The sequence below is a fragment of the Corvus hawaiiensis genome, chromosome 24, assembly GCF_020740725.1.
Source record: "Corvus hawaiiensis isolate bCorHaw1 chromosome 24, bCorHaw1.pri.cur, whole genome shotgun sequence".
In the NCBI taxonomy this organism is placed as follows: Eukaryota; Metazoa; Chordata; class Aves; order Passeriformes; family Corvidae; genus Corvus; species Corvus hawaiiensis.
This window is the reverse complement of record NC_063236.1, coordinates 8083037-8097853: the sequence shown is the minus strand read 5'-3', so window position 1 is coordinate 8097853 and position 14817 is coordinate 8083037. Positions and strand designations below refer to the sequence as shown.

Below are 14817 nucleotides of genomic sequence, written 5' to 3'. Positions count from 1 at the left end.
AGAGCCCTCCTGCTCCTGCATTTCTGCAGATGCCAATAAAGAGAGAGATGGGAGAGAAAATTAAACATTGCGGGACCTTCTGGATGTAATTGATGGTCTCAATTTGCATAGTAAATGACACGGCTGATGCCTCCTGCCACTAACAGATCGCAGCTTAAGCAAAGGTCGCCATAATTACCACCCGGGGCTGGGGGAGATTCCCAGAGCACGGCCCTGGAGAGGAGCAGGACAGGACAGGGTGGGGACAGGCTCCAGGAGGCTTTGCTCCCTATGTGGGGCTGAGGGAAAACTGGGGAAATTTGGCCCCTTGCAGCCAAAAAGCAAGAGAAGGGCGATGTGCTGGGTGCTGAGCAGGCAGGGAAGGCTGCAGGGATGGGGGCACAGCATCCCCACCCCGTACCCACTGGTCGGGGCCTTCCAGGGGTTTTTTGGGGTTTGTTTTCCTGTGGTAAGAAATTGGGCCAATTTGCTGTTTGTTTCCCATATGGGGAGCCAGATGGACGGAGAGGAGGGATTTGGATAAACAGACAGATCAGCCAGGCGAGGAGGGCAGCAGCAAGCAGCGCCGGCAGGACAGGAATGTCCCAGCCTGGAGACACTCACCCTGGTCACCACCGAGCCCCCGGGCAGGCCAGGGTGTCACAGCACACTGCCAGGGGCCACCGTGCAGCTTAATTACAGTTTCCATGGCAATCAATGGAGAAAATCCAACCAAAGCAGCAGTTTGCAAACACTGCAAGCCTTCCAAAAGCCCTGGCACAGCCAGGCGGGAGCGGGCACACGTGAGTGGCAGCTGGGGGCTGGCACGGGCATGCACGTGAGTGCCACCGGGCACTCGTGCTAGGGAACATGTTCCTGCAGAAGAAGATGGGTCCATAAATAAACAAGAAAAGTGGTTAAATCGATGGCAATTCAGAAATGACCATGATGTGATTGGGCTGCTCTGCTAAATCAAACTAATGAGGAACGAGGAACGCGGCTCCTCCAGGTGACAGCCTGCAGGGCCGGGGAGCCCCTCGCTCCCACAGCAGATGCTAACAACGTTTTTGTCTTCTTAATTAATGAAAACTTAATCATGAACAGCAAGAAGTCCAGGGGGTCAGGGGGCAGTGGCAGAGCTGTGTGGTTTGGGGAGCTCTGTCTCTCAGCACCTGCATTATTCACACCCCCAGCACCGCAGGCAAAGGGGATTTGCCAAGTGATGCTCCCACCGTCTTCGCACAAAAATCCATTTAGTCCAAGCACTCCTCTAAAGCCAGAAATCAAAGTGAGGAGGTGGCGGCAATGGAGGGGAGGCGACCACTCTCTGTGCTCCTGTAGGATGGCACAGCACTGCTCCCTGCCTTGGGACACAGTGTGACTCTGGGAGAAGGCAGCAGGTGAGACATGGGGACCCCTCTCCTCCCCAGCTTTGGGAAAGGACCAAAGAGGGGCAGGAATTACAGGGATGGGGAGAACATCCCACCGGCAGTCCGAGGATGCTCAGAGGAGATCTCGCGCATTTCGTCGCTGGTGGCACAGGACACAGAGCACCCGCGGCAAGAAACAGCCTGGAAAACCCAACCTGAGCCCGCTTCCAAACCTCCCCTTCCAACGCTGCCTGCGCCATCCTCAGGCACGCGGCCCTGTCCCTCCCATCCCGGTGGGATCTCGCCTCCCCCGGCATCGCCAGGGCGCCGGGGACTCTCCTGATGCCGCTGGGGGTAACCCTGTTGTCAAACACGGGGCAGGCTTTAATCTCCACCATTAAGGCTCGACGGGAGCGCAGCCGCTCTGGCTTCCCCTCTTGATTGCCGGTGTTTAATTAGCTCGGGGTTCAGGGGGTTCTGCCAGGGCTCCCGCAGAGCCGGCGCCTGCCGAGCTTGGAGCAAGCAGGGACCCGGCTCAGCCGTGCTGGGAACAGTGATGTGGATGTTTCCCCCACCCCGGGCACCCCGAGGAGGGATCAGGCTCTGCACAGCCCGGCAGCGATGGCATTCCGTGAGCAGCTGCCTACTCCCAGCTCCCGTCCTAACTCCAGCCTTCCCATGAGATCCCCAAGCCCAGAGCCGTAACTGGGAGTGGTGGGCTGCTCCCCTGCCCCGGGACTCGTTATTTGTGTCACTTCAAAGCCTCCAGGAAGCAACTGATTACAGGAGAAGCCATTAGGGACAGAGATCTGCGCCCTCTCCTGAGTGTGGTGAGACCGAAACGCTGCGGTCAAAACTCCTGCCTCAAGATTTGGGAGTGGCTTTTTGGGGGTCGACCTCCTGGTGCAGCCACCGCGAGTAATGAACCCGGCTGGAACCAGAAAGAGACAGCCAGGGATGTCACACGGGGATGAGCAAACACATCACAAGTATACATCAGGCTCTTAGCTAAAAATATGGAGAACTCAGTGAAGGATGAAACAATAGAGGGGGTGGGAACGGCAGCAAAATTGATCCAGGTACATGACTGAGGAGTCCTGCGCTGGGCTGGGAATGTTCCCCTGTTCACAGACCCAGCGCTGCACATTCCAACCCTCGGCACAACGCGTGGCACACGCTGGCTCCGTCACACCCACGTCCATCCCAGGCCTCATCTCCACGAGCTTGGAGACAGCAGAGACCTCAACAACGCAGAGCCAGAGGCTCCTGGCTGGGTCTGTCCAACCACCAAAATGATGCCACGGGTCAGGGGCGTGGGGAGATGCTGGACAGAGGGGCTGGAGGTGGGGACACCAGGGACACCTCGATGCTGGCCCTGCTGCGCACCTTGGCGCGCAGTGGAAATCCAGCTGACAGCCACTGCCAGTGCAGGGTGCCCTGGGGGAGTGGGATGGGTTTGGGGAGCAGAATGCACTTAAAACCCTTAAAAATGGCTGAAGAAAACACATCCTTTGCAGACTGAACATCTCTGCAATGCTAAAACCCAAAAAGCAGCACTCAAGTGAACAAGAACTCTCCAGCCACCAGTGCAGCCACCAGCAACCTCCAGAGGCCAACAGCATCATCACCAGAGTGACTGCAAATATGGATAAAGATATAAAGATAAATGAATAAAGATGTAACAGCCACCCAGGTCAGCCTGTCGTGGCAGCCCAGGGCCAGCCCCAGTTGCAAGAATAACCCATCTCCAGGGCGAGTTTCCTCCCCACATCGCTGTCAGAGGTCACTTTGTGCCTCAAGCAGAACCGTTTTCCACTGCGCCGCGAAGCTTCAACGTGAGGCTCTGCTAAAAATTGAAACTGAAGGTCAAGTTGATAATGCATCAGAAAGCAAACAGCTTGAGTGCGAGCTGCTAACGACAGCAATGAGCATTATTGCCTGATGGAAATAAAACCCGACTCTGAAGGCTCGGGCTCAGCATGAGAAATGAAGCAGAGCGCTGTGGGGAGAGCGGGAGCTGCTCACCCTGAGCCGGGTGGGTGAGGAACCCCCCGGGCAGAGCCAGCGTGGGGGGCTGGGGACGGGGCTGGGGCTGTGCCTGGCAGTTCCCCCACCATAAACACCCCCACGGGGAATCTCCACCACTTGACCAACAGCCAGCCAGCCCCTGGCACAGGCCAGATCCTCACTCAGCTGACAGCCCCGACAGGCTGGAGGCCCCTGGAAGCAGCGACAAATCGCAGGATCCTTTAGGCTGCTGGAGAAATGCAACTGAGAGCCAGAAATATCCCACAGAGGGCACAGATCCTTCACCCCTTCCCGATGGATCTGTGCTGGTGAAAAGGTGTTTGGTGCCAGCAGAGCCCTTTGCACAGGGGAAGACAGAGAGGTGAAGTGGGCTGAGCCTGGCTCTTCCTCCAGCACGGCATTGCCACCACAGCTGGCAGGGCTGGGGAGGTTCAAATACATAAAACAAAGGGAAAAAAAAGAAAAAGCGTGGGTTTGGTCCAGCCTCACCATTATTCACGGCTGTGGCTCTACTTCCATGGGCAGAGCAGCGTGGCTGACACCCCACGCTCGCTCCCAAGGGAGATGCTCCAGGGAGCAGCTCAGAACCCACTCGGGGCCCCACGCTCAGGCTGGCACAGGCAGCTCCCACAAATCCCCGTGGTCCTGCAGCGCGTCAGGGCCGCAGCATCACCTCTGGCACCACACGGGCTGCCCTCACACCGCAGGCACCGTGGAAATCTGCTTTTTGATAACTAAATTATCACTAATGCACATAATCGCCAGGTTATGTGGATACCCAAATTACAGGACTGCCGCAGCCCCGGATTAACACGCGGCCGCTTTGGCTCCGTGTGTGCTCCTTTACTCTGCAATTACGCTGTCAGATCGTTAACATCTGGTTAGAGGAGCTCATGGGAACCACAGGTATCTCAAAGGAGAAGAGCTCGTGCCGCAGCAGGGCCTCCAGTCACAACCACCGCTCCTTATTGGTGCTCAGTGGAGGAGCAGCGTGGATTTGAATCGTGCCTGTGCATCCCCCCGGCCACCCCACAGATCCCCCGGGGGGCTGCACCTACGGAAGGGGCAGCAGAGCATCCCCCAGCCCCTCCCCAAATGTGCCAGGCGCTGTTACACACGCCCAGCACAGCCCCTTTGCACCTGCAGCTCCACACATCCCCTGCAGCCACCGCTCGGGAGCATCCCCAGGCATCGCTCCTTGTGAAGCCACAGCCCCGTGAAAAATATTCCGCTTTTCAAGTGAAAATCCTGAAGAGCAGCTCCCAAGTTGGATCCCCAGATGGGTTTCTCTGCATACTAAAAGCACAGCCGGCTCCGGTGCCAGGGCACGCGCGAGAGAGGCGGAATTAACGCTGCTCCTATTTATAGGGCTTTGATTAGGAGCTCGTCACCTCGAAGTTTTTATTCCCTTTATCCATTTATAAGGCCATAACGCAGTTTGACTGGCTCCAGATAGGCCGGTGTCCCACCGACTCTGCCAGAACCTAATGTGCCATTCAGACACACTTAAGCCTGTAATAAGCAGCAGCCTGCGCCCTGCAGGGGTTTAACTGCCTCAAAAAACACCCTTTACCTCCCATCTCACCCTGAGCAGTGGGGCCGAGGTGATGCCAGAGCCACGAGGGACCCCAGTGCTGTGCCAGCCTCTGCCTGGGGTCTGGGGGCAGCTCCGAGTTGGTGGTAGCAGCACCCACAGCAGCGATTCCCGGGGCTCCTCGCCCATCCCAGGGTTGATGTTCAGATCCCCACAAGCTCCTGCGCTGCTCCCGAGGCTGCTAATCCCCCCTGAGCATCCCAGAGCTCCCGTCAGCAAAACGCTTTCTGCCTCCAGACAAATCCTCCCAAAGAGTTTTGCTGAGCACGGACTTTCTGCCTGTCCAAAGCCCATAGACAAATTAAAGCACCTGCCCTGGGGGATAATTCCACTAAAATTGGGTGAAGCTCATGGTGGTGCCAACTCGATTTTCTGTTAAAACCTGGGAGTATTTGTAGAAGTCTTGTCTTCTGGAAGGCGCCCAGCGCCGTGGCTCAGGCACAGAGGGAGGGGGTGAGACCAGCTCGGCAGAGCTGGGGAGCAGGGAATAGGATCTCGAGATGCTTCCCAAAAGCAGCCTGCCCTGCAGAGTGGAGGCAGCCCAGGATTTCTGGTCCCAAGCCTTGCTGGAAAACTTGGCTGCTTGTTCGGGCAGCCCCAAAACCCACATTGCTCCAGGGTCATGCTCCAAACCGCACCATCCATCACCTCATCCACATCCCAGCTCAGCTCAAGGAGTCCAACCAGACACATCCCTCCATCTCATCCTTTTGTCCTCCTGTCACAGCTGCTCCCATCCTGGGAGAAATCCACTCACCATCCTCCCTGGACTTTTGGATGAAGGCCTCCACCCCGCTTTCACCGTAGCTGCCCTCGGAGGCCAAGGTGGAGACGTAATTCCACTTGAGGGCTTTGACAATGTCCACCATGGCCTGGGCCTGGTAAGTGTCCGAGGGGACGACGCGGGAGAAGAAGTCGTAGCGGCTGTTGTCGCTCAGGTCCGGCGCCGTGGAGGCGTAGCTGATCTGGGGGATCTGGGGTGGAGGAGGGAAAGGCACAGCGTCAGGGCAGGGAGGTGGTTGATGATCTCCACCCCACGGCCGTGCCCACGCTCCCAAAGCGCTGCTCTGGGCCAGAGGGAGGTGGGAATTGAGGATGAGCATGGGGCAGGTGGAGCGTGTGCCACCATCGGGTGCTGCAGGGGACATCGGGGCTTGGGGACCACCTGCAGCTCAGGGACACCCAGCAGGACCCCAGAAGGGTTTTCTGAGCATCCAGTGTGGGAGAGACCACAGAAAAAGCCGTAATTCTGCCCTGGCCGGCACTGCCAGGGTCTCCCTTTGGCTTCCTCCCCAGGAAGGACAGATCCAACCCTTCCTGCCCCCCCTCCCCCAGCCCTAAATAAGCCCTTTAAATTAACCAGAGCCGCCGCACCTCTCCGGGCACATTGGAATGATTTAGCACCGCGGGATCAGCGATGTTTAACACTTACACAGCACTTTCCATCTCCAAAACACACCACACATCCTCATTTATCTTAAAGATGGAAAAGCCTTATTAAATTATCAAGCCCGGGTTCTCCCCACCAGCTGTGGGAATCCGAGCTGCTGCAATAAGCCCCAGCCACCTCACTGGGAGCCCGGCTGGGGAGCTGCATCCCAGGGATCAGATGTGCACCCGGGCCACCTCACAGACCCTCCTGGGTGTCCCGACCCTCCTGGCCCCACTCCACCCTCCTCCAGTCCTGCACCTCCCAGTTCCTCCTTTGTTTCTCTGTGATTTCCCCTCTCCCACTCCTGCCTCTCTCTATTAAATGCGATTCCGGTGTTATAAACCCACGACTCCACCTGAATGCTAAGAGGCCCCCGGAAAGGAGCAGCCACCCTTCTACCTGCCTGCGAAATAGGAGATGAAAAAAGGGAGAGATGGAGCAGGAGTGGGAGAGGGAGAGGAAGGAATCTTTATCAAGGCACAAATAGGATTACTCCCTGTGACAATCTGCTTTGTGCTCCGTTCCGAGGGGCTCTGATCTGCTCGTTGGGGATCTGTGACTGGAGCCGGTGCATGAGACTCCATTAAAATTCTGCTCAGCAGGTGAAGTGCTCGCCTGGCAATCACTCACCCTGGGAGGAGCAGGGGGGCTGCTCCAGCCCAATCCCACCTCTTCCCTGCAGGATGGACACGCGCTTGGGACGGAGGCAGTGTCCACAGCATGCCCACGAGGGCACAGGCAGCAGCAGTGCCCACATCAAAGGCGATTTGGGGGCAAGGATGCACCCCATCCCTTCCAGAGGGTCCTTTCCCAATGATTTCCCCTCTACCGAGCATTTTGGTTTAACCTCTTCTGCAGGGCACTGGCGATGGAGACTTCCCAGTTTTCCCCATGCCATCGCCATCCCATCCAAGCTCCGACAGCCTGGGATTAACCCCAGGCCTGCCCATCCTGCTCCAGCCTCAGCTGGAAAATAAAGCCCAGAAAATACCTGTTGATCCACAGGCTACGGACTGGAAACTGTGTTTTAATAAACAAAAGGAAAGGGCTTTTTTCTCTCGCTCCTCTGCCTTGGATGAAAGTGAAAATAAAATACCAGTTCCCAAATGACCATTTCATAGATTTCTTCTGCCTTTTCTCCCCTCTGCCTTTTTGATAGCCCAACTCCTGGCACCAGCTATTTTCTGAGATAAAAGACAAAAGTCCTTTTAGGTACATAAAAGCAAAACGCAGGCAGAGAATTCAAGGTTCTTAGAAAGAAGGATGCAGTGGGAAGAGGGAGCTGGAAACATATCTCAGCTGCGTATTTGGGCACTGGTGGTCCCTTGTCTGGCTCATCTCCAGCCTGGGACACTGTGTTGAGGAGAAATCAGTGGGACCAGCTCTCCTGCACCCCAAGAGTTCCTTGTCCCACCAAGAGTGGGGAGTGATCCCAGGGCCAGGGGGCAAAACCCCCTTCCTCCTCTTGTTTTGAACCAAAAACCATCACCCAGAAGCACCCCCAGCCTACAGAAACATCCCTTGGGGTAACAGAGATGGTGGGAGTGGGGGTTGAGGGTCTCATCCTGCTCCCCCAGGGGCAATGGACTCCAAATGCACTGGAAAAGCTGGATTTGGTACCCATCATTATCACCCATCGTTAATGAGGCTCAGGAGCTGCTGTGGTGTTTTCTCCACCGGTGGGAGACAGAATCCCCCCAAACTGGGAAGAATTAGGCAAAGGTGGCGATTTCAGCACATCCCAAACCAGACTTAAACCATCAACGTCAACATCACCCTGAGCAGGCAGGAAGGAAGAACCAAAAACCAACCAAAAACCAACCAAAAACCCCAAAACCACTGCAAAGCCAGAGCTGGGCACACTGGTCAGGAGCACCCCATGAGCAGGGGCTCCTGCACCGGGACCCCCAATGCCACAAACAGGGTCAGGAGCAGCTAATTCTCTCCCCATAATTATTAATTTCATGCATATCTTATGCAAACCCCTGGTTCGCCGACAAGATGGAATTGATTTAATTAGAATTTCCATCATCGAGCCATTTGGATGGCAGCTTTTAATTAGGGAGAGCGTAAAGCACCGCAGGGCCTGGAGCAGCGAGGGGCTGAGCGGGGCTGCTCGGAACTCAGCGTTGGGATGGAACAAGCCGCAGCCCCGTCCTGCTGCCCCTTCCCTGGGCACGGGGTCAGGCCCAGGATCCTGCCCTCAGCACCTCCTTGGAGAGGGAAAAGGCAGAGATAAAACTCTGGGAAACACAGCAGGTGCAGGAGGATGCTGTCCATGATCCCTGCCGGACCTGCCACCACCCATCCCACGCCTCCTCAGCAAGCCGTGCCCAGGGACCCCTCACAGCTGGGGGCAGCCCAGGGGAGCCAGGCAGCTGCAATTTGTTTCAATAAGCCCAATGAAGAGCAAGGAAATGAAGTGGCAGCAGCGGGGGATTAATCAGAGCCTCCCCCGGCCGGCTGCCACCTTCCCGCTCAGTGAAGGTTATTCACCCGCTAAGTGGGGACGCATGTCCTGAATCGCTCCATCCCGCTGCCCCCACAGCCTCAGGGCACCCTGACACGAGCCGGGGGGCTCAGCACTGCCCGAGGGGCTCAGCACTGCCCGAGGGGCTCAGCACCAGGGCCCGACCCAGCTCTGCACCCGCCAGCCCCAGGCAGCGCAGCCTTGTGGGCCTGCAGGTGCCGAGTGCCCGGCTGCAGCACGGGCAGCGCCGTCCTCAGGTGAATTATTCATGTTGTACCACAGCCCTGCGCTGCGGAGAGCGGCTGCCACGGAGGAAACTATCACCTCAAAGTGCCTGGCACGTGTCAAGCCCATCCTCTGGCTGCTCACCTCACGCTGAGCACTTGGGCTCCATCTTGTCACAGGTCTTTATGGATGGGGGCGAAAAACACACCTCAGACCCCAGTGCAGCTTTTTGGGGATCACATTTGAAGGAGAAGGGCCTGGTTTCCTTGGCACCATCACCACCGTGGTGGTTCAGGAGCCAGTGGGTAGAGCTGGGGCTGGAGAGGCAGCAGCAAGGGGTGGGAAGGAGCTGGAACGTGCCAGAGCGCTCTGGCAGTGACGGCAGAGAGATGCTATCGCACAGAGCCGGGAGCACAGATTTGGGGAGAGGAATTTCTGCAGGCAGAGCAACGAGGAGTGATGAAACTGGCTTGGACACAGGATGCCACATCTGCAAGTGGTTCCACTGATGTACAGCTTTAATTAGGAGGCGGCAGCTAACGAAGGACCCGTTATTTATTTATGTAGTGCAGGAGCAACAAAAGCCCTGGCAGGGAGAAGCAAAGCCGGCCTGGCGGGGAGGGCTGGGGGCTGTGCAGGGGGCGGAGCAGGGATGGAGCAGGGACACGTGCACAGGAGGGAGTGTGGGATGGGACAAGGGACCACAGCAGGGAGAGCATCATTTTGAGACAGGGAACAGCCACCCCCACTGTGCACACGGTCACAGGAGAGACAGGGAAAATCTGGGGGGGCTGCTGTGCCCCCATCCCAGGCAGGGCTCTGCAGGGCTTGTGTGGATTCCTCGCCTTGGTGGACTCTAATTCATTCCATGCCACTCGCTGGATATGCTGGAGCCCTCCCAGATGTGCTGGAGCCCTCCCCAAGAACCACTTGAGCCCTTCAGGAAGCAGAGCACTCAGAGGGCACTTGGAACACCCCACAGGGAGGGTCCCCCTGTTCCAGCTCCCAGCACTTTCCACCAGCATCCCCGTGCTGGGGGAGCACCGAGGGGGACAGGAGTGACACGGCAACACGGGGCCAAGCGGGAGCAGAGCTCCAGCAAGTGCCATGCCCCAAGGAATGGGCAGAGGCAGCTGCCTGTGCCCGAGGCAGCCAACGCTTTGCTGAACCTCGGAGCAGAGTCACCCATGCTTAAAGGTCAGCGGCGGCGTGAAATGGAAGTCGCCTTATTCTCATTTTAAGCATGTCCGTGCCATAAAAGCAGTGTTTGAGTAACAAAGAGCAGCAGCAGCACTCGGGTCGTGGAGGGGGGAAGAGGCTCCAGAACCCCCAAACCCCCAGCCCCTGCCTGCTGCAGGAATGGCTGTGCCCAGACAGGTGGGACAAGACCCCAGTCCCATGGGAATGGTGTCCCTGTGCTGGGGACCTCTGAGGAGGGCACCAACCCCCACACTGGGATCCACTGCTGTCTGGAAAAGGCTGAGATTTTCCTTATTCTCCTCTCCCAAGGGATTTTGAGGTCTCCATCCTCCACCTGCATTTCCTCCCTGCCCTGTTGGGCTGGGATCAGCTCTGGGTTAAAACTTCTGGGGCTCAGGATGCACCACCAGCAGCACCAGAGCCTGGCTGCTCAGCTGGGGCAGGGCTGCACCTGAGCTCAGTGACATCCTCCTGTACATGTCACAGCTCTTTGCCCAAGGACCAAAACTGGAGGAGAAGGGTGAGGGGGAAAAAAGAACCTAGAAAGGCTGTACTTGCCCCCAGCTCCTCTGACTGTCACTCTTCTGCCTCCTTCCCCACTGCCAGCCTCCCTCCTCCTCTCCAGAGCAAGTATTCAATCTTTTTGTCTCGGCAAATAGCTTTTAAGTTCCTCCCACTCCCTCTAATTTATATTATTTTAATTATTGAATAGCCCTCTCACTCATCGCCTGGAACATTAGCACGTTTTTTTTAAAAAAAAAGGGACCCAGCAAAATCAAACTCCATCAGCGATCTGGTTTTTCCGTCTCCACTAACAGCTTCCAGCCCTCCCAGGAGGGCACCCAGCTCTCAGCATGCTGGGCTGGCAGAGGAAGAGGGAGGGGGAAGAGAGAGAAGGAAACAGCACCAATCCTGCAGAACACAGGGGTTTCAGGGTGCTGGGAGAAGGCTGAGATGGGACTGGGGTCCCCATTGCTGCTGGAAGTGCAGAATATTCACATTTGTCCCTCATTTCTGCAGAAGGGCCCTTGTTCACACACTCTGCAGCCCAGGGATGTGGCTGGGGATAAATAAACGTACAGCAAGGAGGAAAGGAATTACCAACTCCTCAGCATTCCTGCAGCTGGCACGGAGCAGGAGAGAGAGCCCTACTCATCCCACCACAGCCCGAGCACCCCTGGGGCTGGTGGCACAGGACAAGTGTCCCCAGCCTGGCTGATGTCCCCCAGGCTGGAGCAGAGCAATCTCAGCTGTCCCCTGCCATCGGCCATCGCTGCCTCCAGCCCTGTGGCTGCCCAGTCCTCTGGCTCAGGTGGGACCTGACATTTTGGGGTATGACCCACACCCCTGATGGAGCATCCCCCATAACCGGTACCAAACCCGCCCTCAGCCCAGCTCCCCATCCAGCCCCCGCCACGGGGCGGGAGCACCAGCTCCACGAAGCCGGGGGAGATGAGACAAAAGTCCTCCTGCTCCGAGTGTCGTCACTGGAGGGGGATGGAGGAAGGGATCCCCGGGGACGTGGGGGAGGCAGGAGAAGCATTTTAACAACACCGGCTCTGCCTCCCCCCAGCTGCGGAGGAAGAGACACTTGTGGAGAAACGCTGCCAAAGCACCCGCGGGGGTTTTGCCAAGGGGTTCTCTTCACCTGGCCAAGCCCTACCTTGAAGAGCCGCAGGATGTTGGCCACCATGATGGACACGGAGCTGCCCGAGGCGCCGATGACGCCGACCACCCGCTCTGGCTTGGTGATGATGGGGGGTCCCCCACTGACACAGCGCACCTCGGTGCTGTCCTTCTCGATGAGGGCCTGCACGAAGGTCAGCGACTGCTCCAGGGCGTGCGTGTCCCGCGAGCACGTGTCCAGGATGCGGGCACCCAGCGTGATGTTGGGCAGCAGGTCGGGGTCGTTGTTGATGCGGTCCAGGGCGAAGAGCATGGCCTCCAGGCGATGGATGCCCTTCTCCTTCTTCAGCTCCCCGCAGGCTTTGCCCTCGGCGCCCCGGCCATGCACGGGGAAGAGCCCCCCGAGCGTGATGTCCCCGTCGATGCGGATGGAGTTCATGTGCGGGTAGCCCTGGCCTTTGGGCTTGGCGGCACCCCCGGGCGCCCACCCCCAGCTGCAGGCACTCAGGAGGAGGCAGAAGGACAAACGCTCCATGCAAAAGTGACCCCCACTCATCGCCAACGCCGTGCTGGGGCAGAGCTCGGGCTGGGAACGCGGCGGTCAGGGGGCCGGGCTGGGCCAGGCGGGCAGCATGGCTCCGGAGGGATCGCGCTCCGGCACCATCAGCAGCTCCCGACGGCGCTGCCGGCCCCAGAGGAGTGGAGGGAGGTTGGGATGCAGGAGGGTGCCGGGGTCTGCATGGCTACACCAGGGAGGAGAGACAGCGGCAGAGACACGAGCCCACGCAAAGCTTTGGGTCCTTCCTCTGGAGACCTTGGAGGGACAGGGGAAAAGAGGAGAGAGAAAATTAGGCAGGAGCAGGAAGAAGACATTGGCTATTCCGGGCTTTCATCAGGGAGCTGGCGGAAATTAGCACCGGGGGTCATTGCAAAAAATAGATTTGGGATTTGCTGGGTCTTTGATTCACCCCAGGGGTTTTGGCTTAGCCCAAATCGCATCTGGGCAGAGGGGCTGGTCAGGGCCTTGTGGACACTGCCCCACGGAGCAGGACAGGTCAGTGACCAGCTCGGGGGGGGGGGGGCCTGGAACTCTGTCCCGACCTGTCCCCTCTTAAGGGAACTGCGAGGTTGGGACAAGTCCCAAGACAGTGCTCAGAGTGGGGCAAACCCCACACACACCCCTAGCTCTGGTCACTGCCTATCTTAGAGCATCCCTCCTCTTTCCCAACGGGTTTTGAGCCCCACAAACTGAGCTCTGCATCCTCAGAGAGAGCCAGGCACTGCCAAAACCCAGCATTCCGGATCCGAGTCACAACCCAAAGCACCGCGCTCCTGCCGCTCTCCCTTCAGGCCACTGATTCCTGAACCAGTAGCTGCTTCCATTATCGACAGCTTCCAGCAGCAAATATCGACAGCACCTGAGCTGCCCCTGCCCCAGCAGCACAATCCCTGCCTCAGTTTCCCCCCAAGACAGGTTCCCCCTCGTGCCTATCCCCGCCATTGTTCACACAGCAGCTGCTGATGGATGCTGAGGGCAGCGCATGATTAATGCAGGCACCAACAGCAGCATGGAGCCGAGCAGGAAAATGCATTCCCCAGGCAGGACGGGCTGCAAGAGTGAGACCAAGGAAACAGCTTAAATTCATCTCAGCTCAAACCCAGAGCCGGCACCCAAGCCCACGCACAGACGTGGATGGTTCTGTTCTGCCGGACAGAACCTCACCAGCCCCTGGGTTGCTCCCGCTCCGCAGCCATCCCAGCCAGGAGGACCCTGGCTTCAACTCACCTCCATAAATTATGCACCTCCCTGCCCAATGCAGCTGCTTGAAGGCCCATCTCCAAAGCGATTCTGACAGCCGGGGCTTTTAAGGAACCAGAATCACCCGAGCTCTGTGCTTCCAAAGGCTGGGAATGCTGTGGCACATCACCAGCCCCAGCCTGCCAGGAGAGCCCCTTGGAGCGTGGCTCTGCTCGGATGGGGATCAGGGACACGGATCAGCCCTCTGCGTGGTCCTGTCCCCTCTGCAGGTACCACCCCACGCATCACCAGTGGGCATGGAGCAGGGGAATGTGGCTCCTGGCGTGGCCTGGGAGCGGGTCAGGCTCTGCCCGTGCTGGGGAGGAGGAGGATGGGGAGGCAAAGGGATGCTCAGACACCACAGCCGCCTTGGCAGCCCCACACCAGCTGAAAGCAGGTCACTTCTCCCACCCTCATCCCTGGAGCTGCAACATTTCTGCCCATCAAAGGTGGGATGCTCACACCATGGACCCGCTCCCAGGAAAACCCTCAGAGCCCACAGCAGCTCCCGCAGAGCTGGCAGTGCCCCCAGAGCCCACTGCCTTTCCCTTTCTTCTTTTAAGCTTTTTCCCTCTCTGTTCTCTCCCCTTTGTGGCTCCTTTGATCATATAATCTGAATGAACTGAAGGTAAAAATATCACGGCAGGCAAGAAGAAAGCGCAAATAACAGGGAGAGGAGGAGGGAGCTTGTTCGGATCCCTCACAGAATCATTGGGGGAGATGGAGCTGGAGCTACCCACTGAGCCCCTGCTGCAAACGGCCCAGGAAGGGGTGACAGATGAGCACCCCTGTTCCCTCCACCTGCCTCCAGCAACCCCTCAGCCACACACAAGTCACTGCTTCCACACAGCCCAGACCTTGCTTCCACCATGCCCGAGCCTCCCCAAAGCAGCTGCTCCACCGGGGGCACATCTGGAAGGAGATGCACATCTGGAAGAAGACACCTGCCTGCAGCAGGTACTCATGGAGCAGAGAACAGCCTTACCTACACGCTCCGGGCAGCGAGGGGCCAAAGCCGCCCTCCTGCCCCACCTGCACGGCTCCTGCCCCACCTGCGCGGCTCCACAGGGGCACCCCGAGGGTGGGAATAACAGG

General features: G+C 58.1%; 1 protein-coding gene across 4 annotated transcripts in view; it reads right to left on the bottom strand.

Annotated features, from left to right (window-relative positions):
- GRM4 (glutamate metabotropic receptor 4) overlaps nt 1-14817 on the bottom strand; it is a 35451-nt gene that overhangs the window by 16387 nt on the left and 4247 nt on the right. For 3 of the 4 annotated variants that reach the window (XM_048328382.1, XM_048328384.1, XM_048328383.1), the window contains exons 2-3: nt 11962-12738; nt 5729-5945 (exon numbers count right to left, since the gene is read on the bottom strand). In XM_048328382.1, coding sequence (XP_048184339.1) covers nt 5729-5945; nt 11962-12480 — 736 coding nt within the window. In that variant the 5' untranslated portion in view covers nt 12481-12738. Of the gene's footprint in view, nt 1-4962; nt 5105-5728; nt 5946-11961; nt 12739-14817 lie in introns of those variants that run through there. The other variant, XM_048328385.1, reaches the window with a different exon arrangement.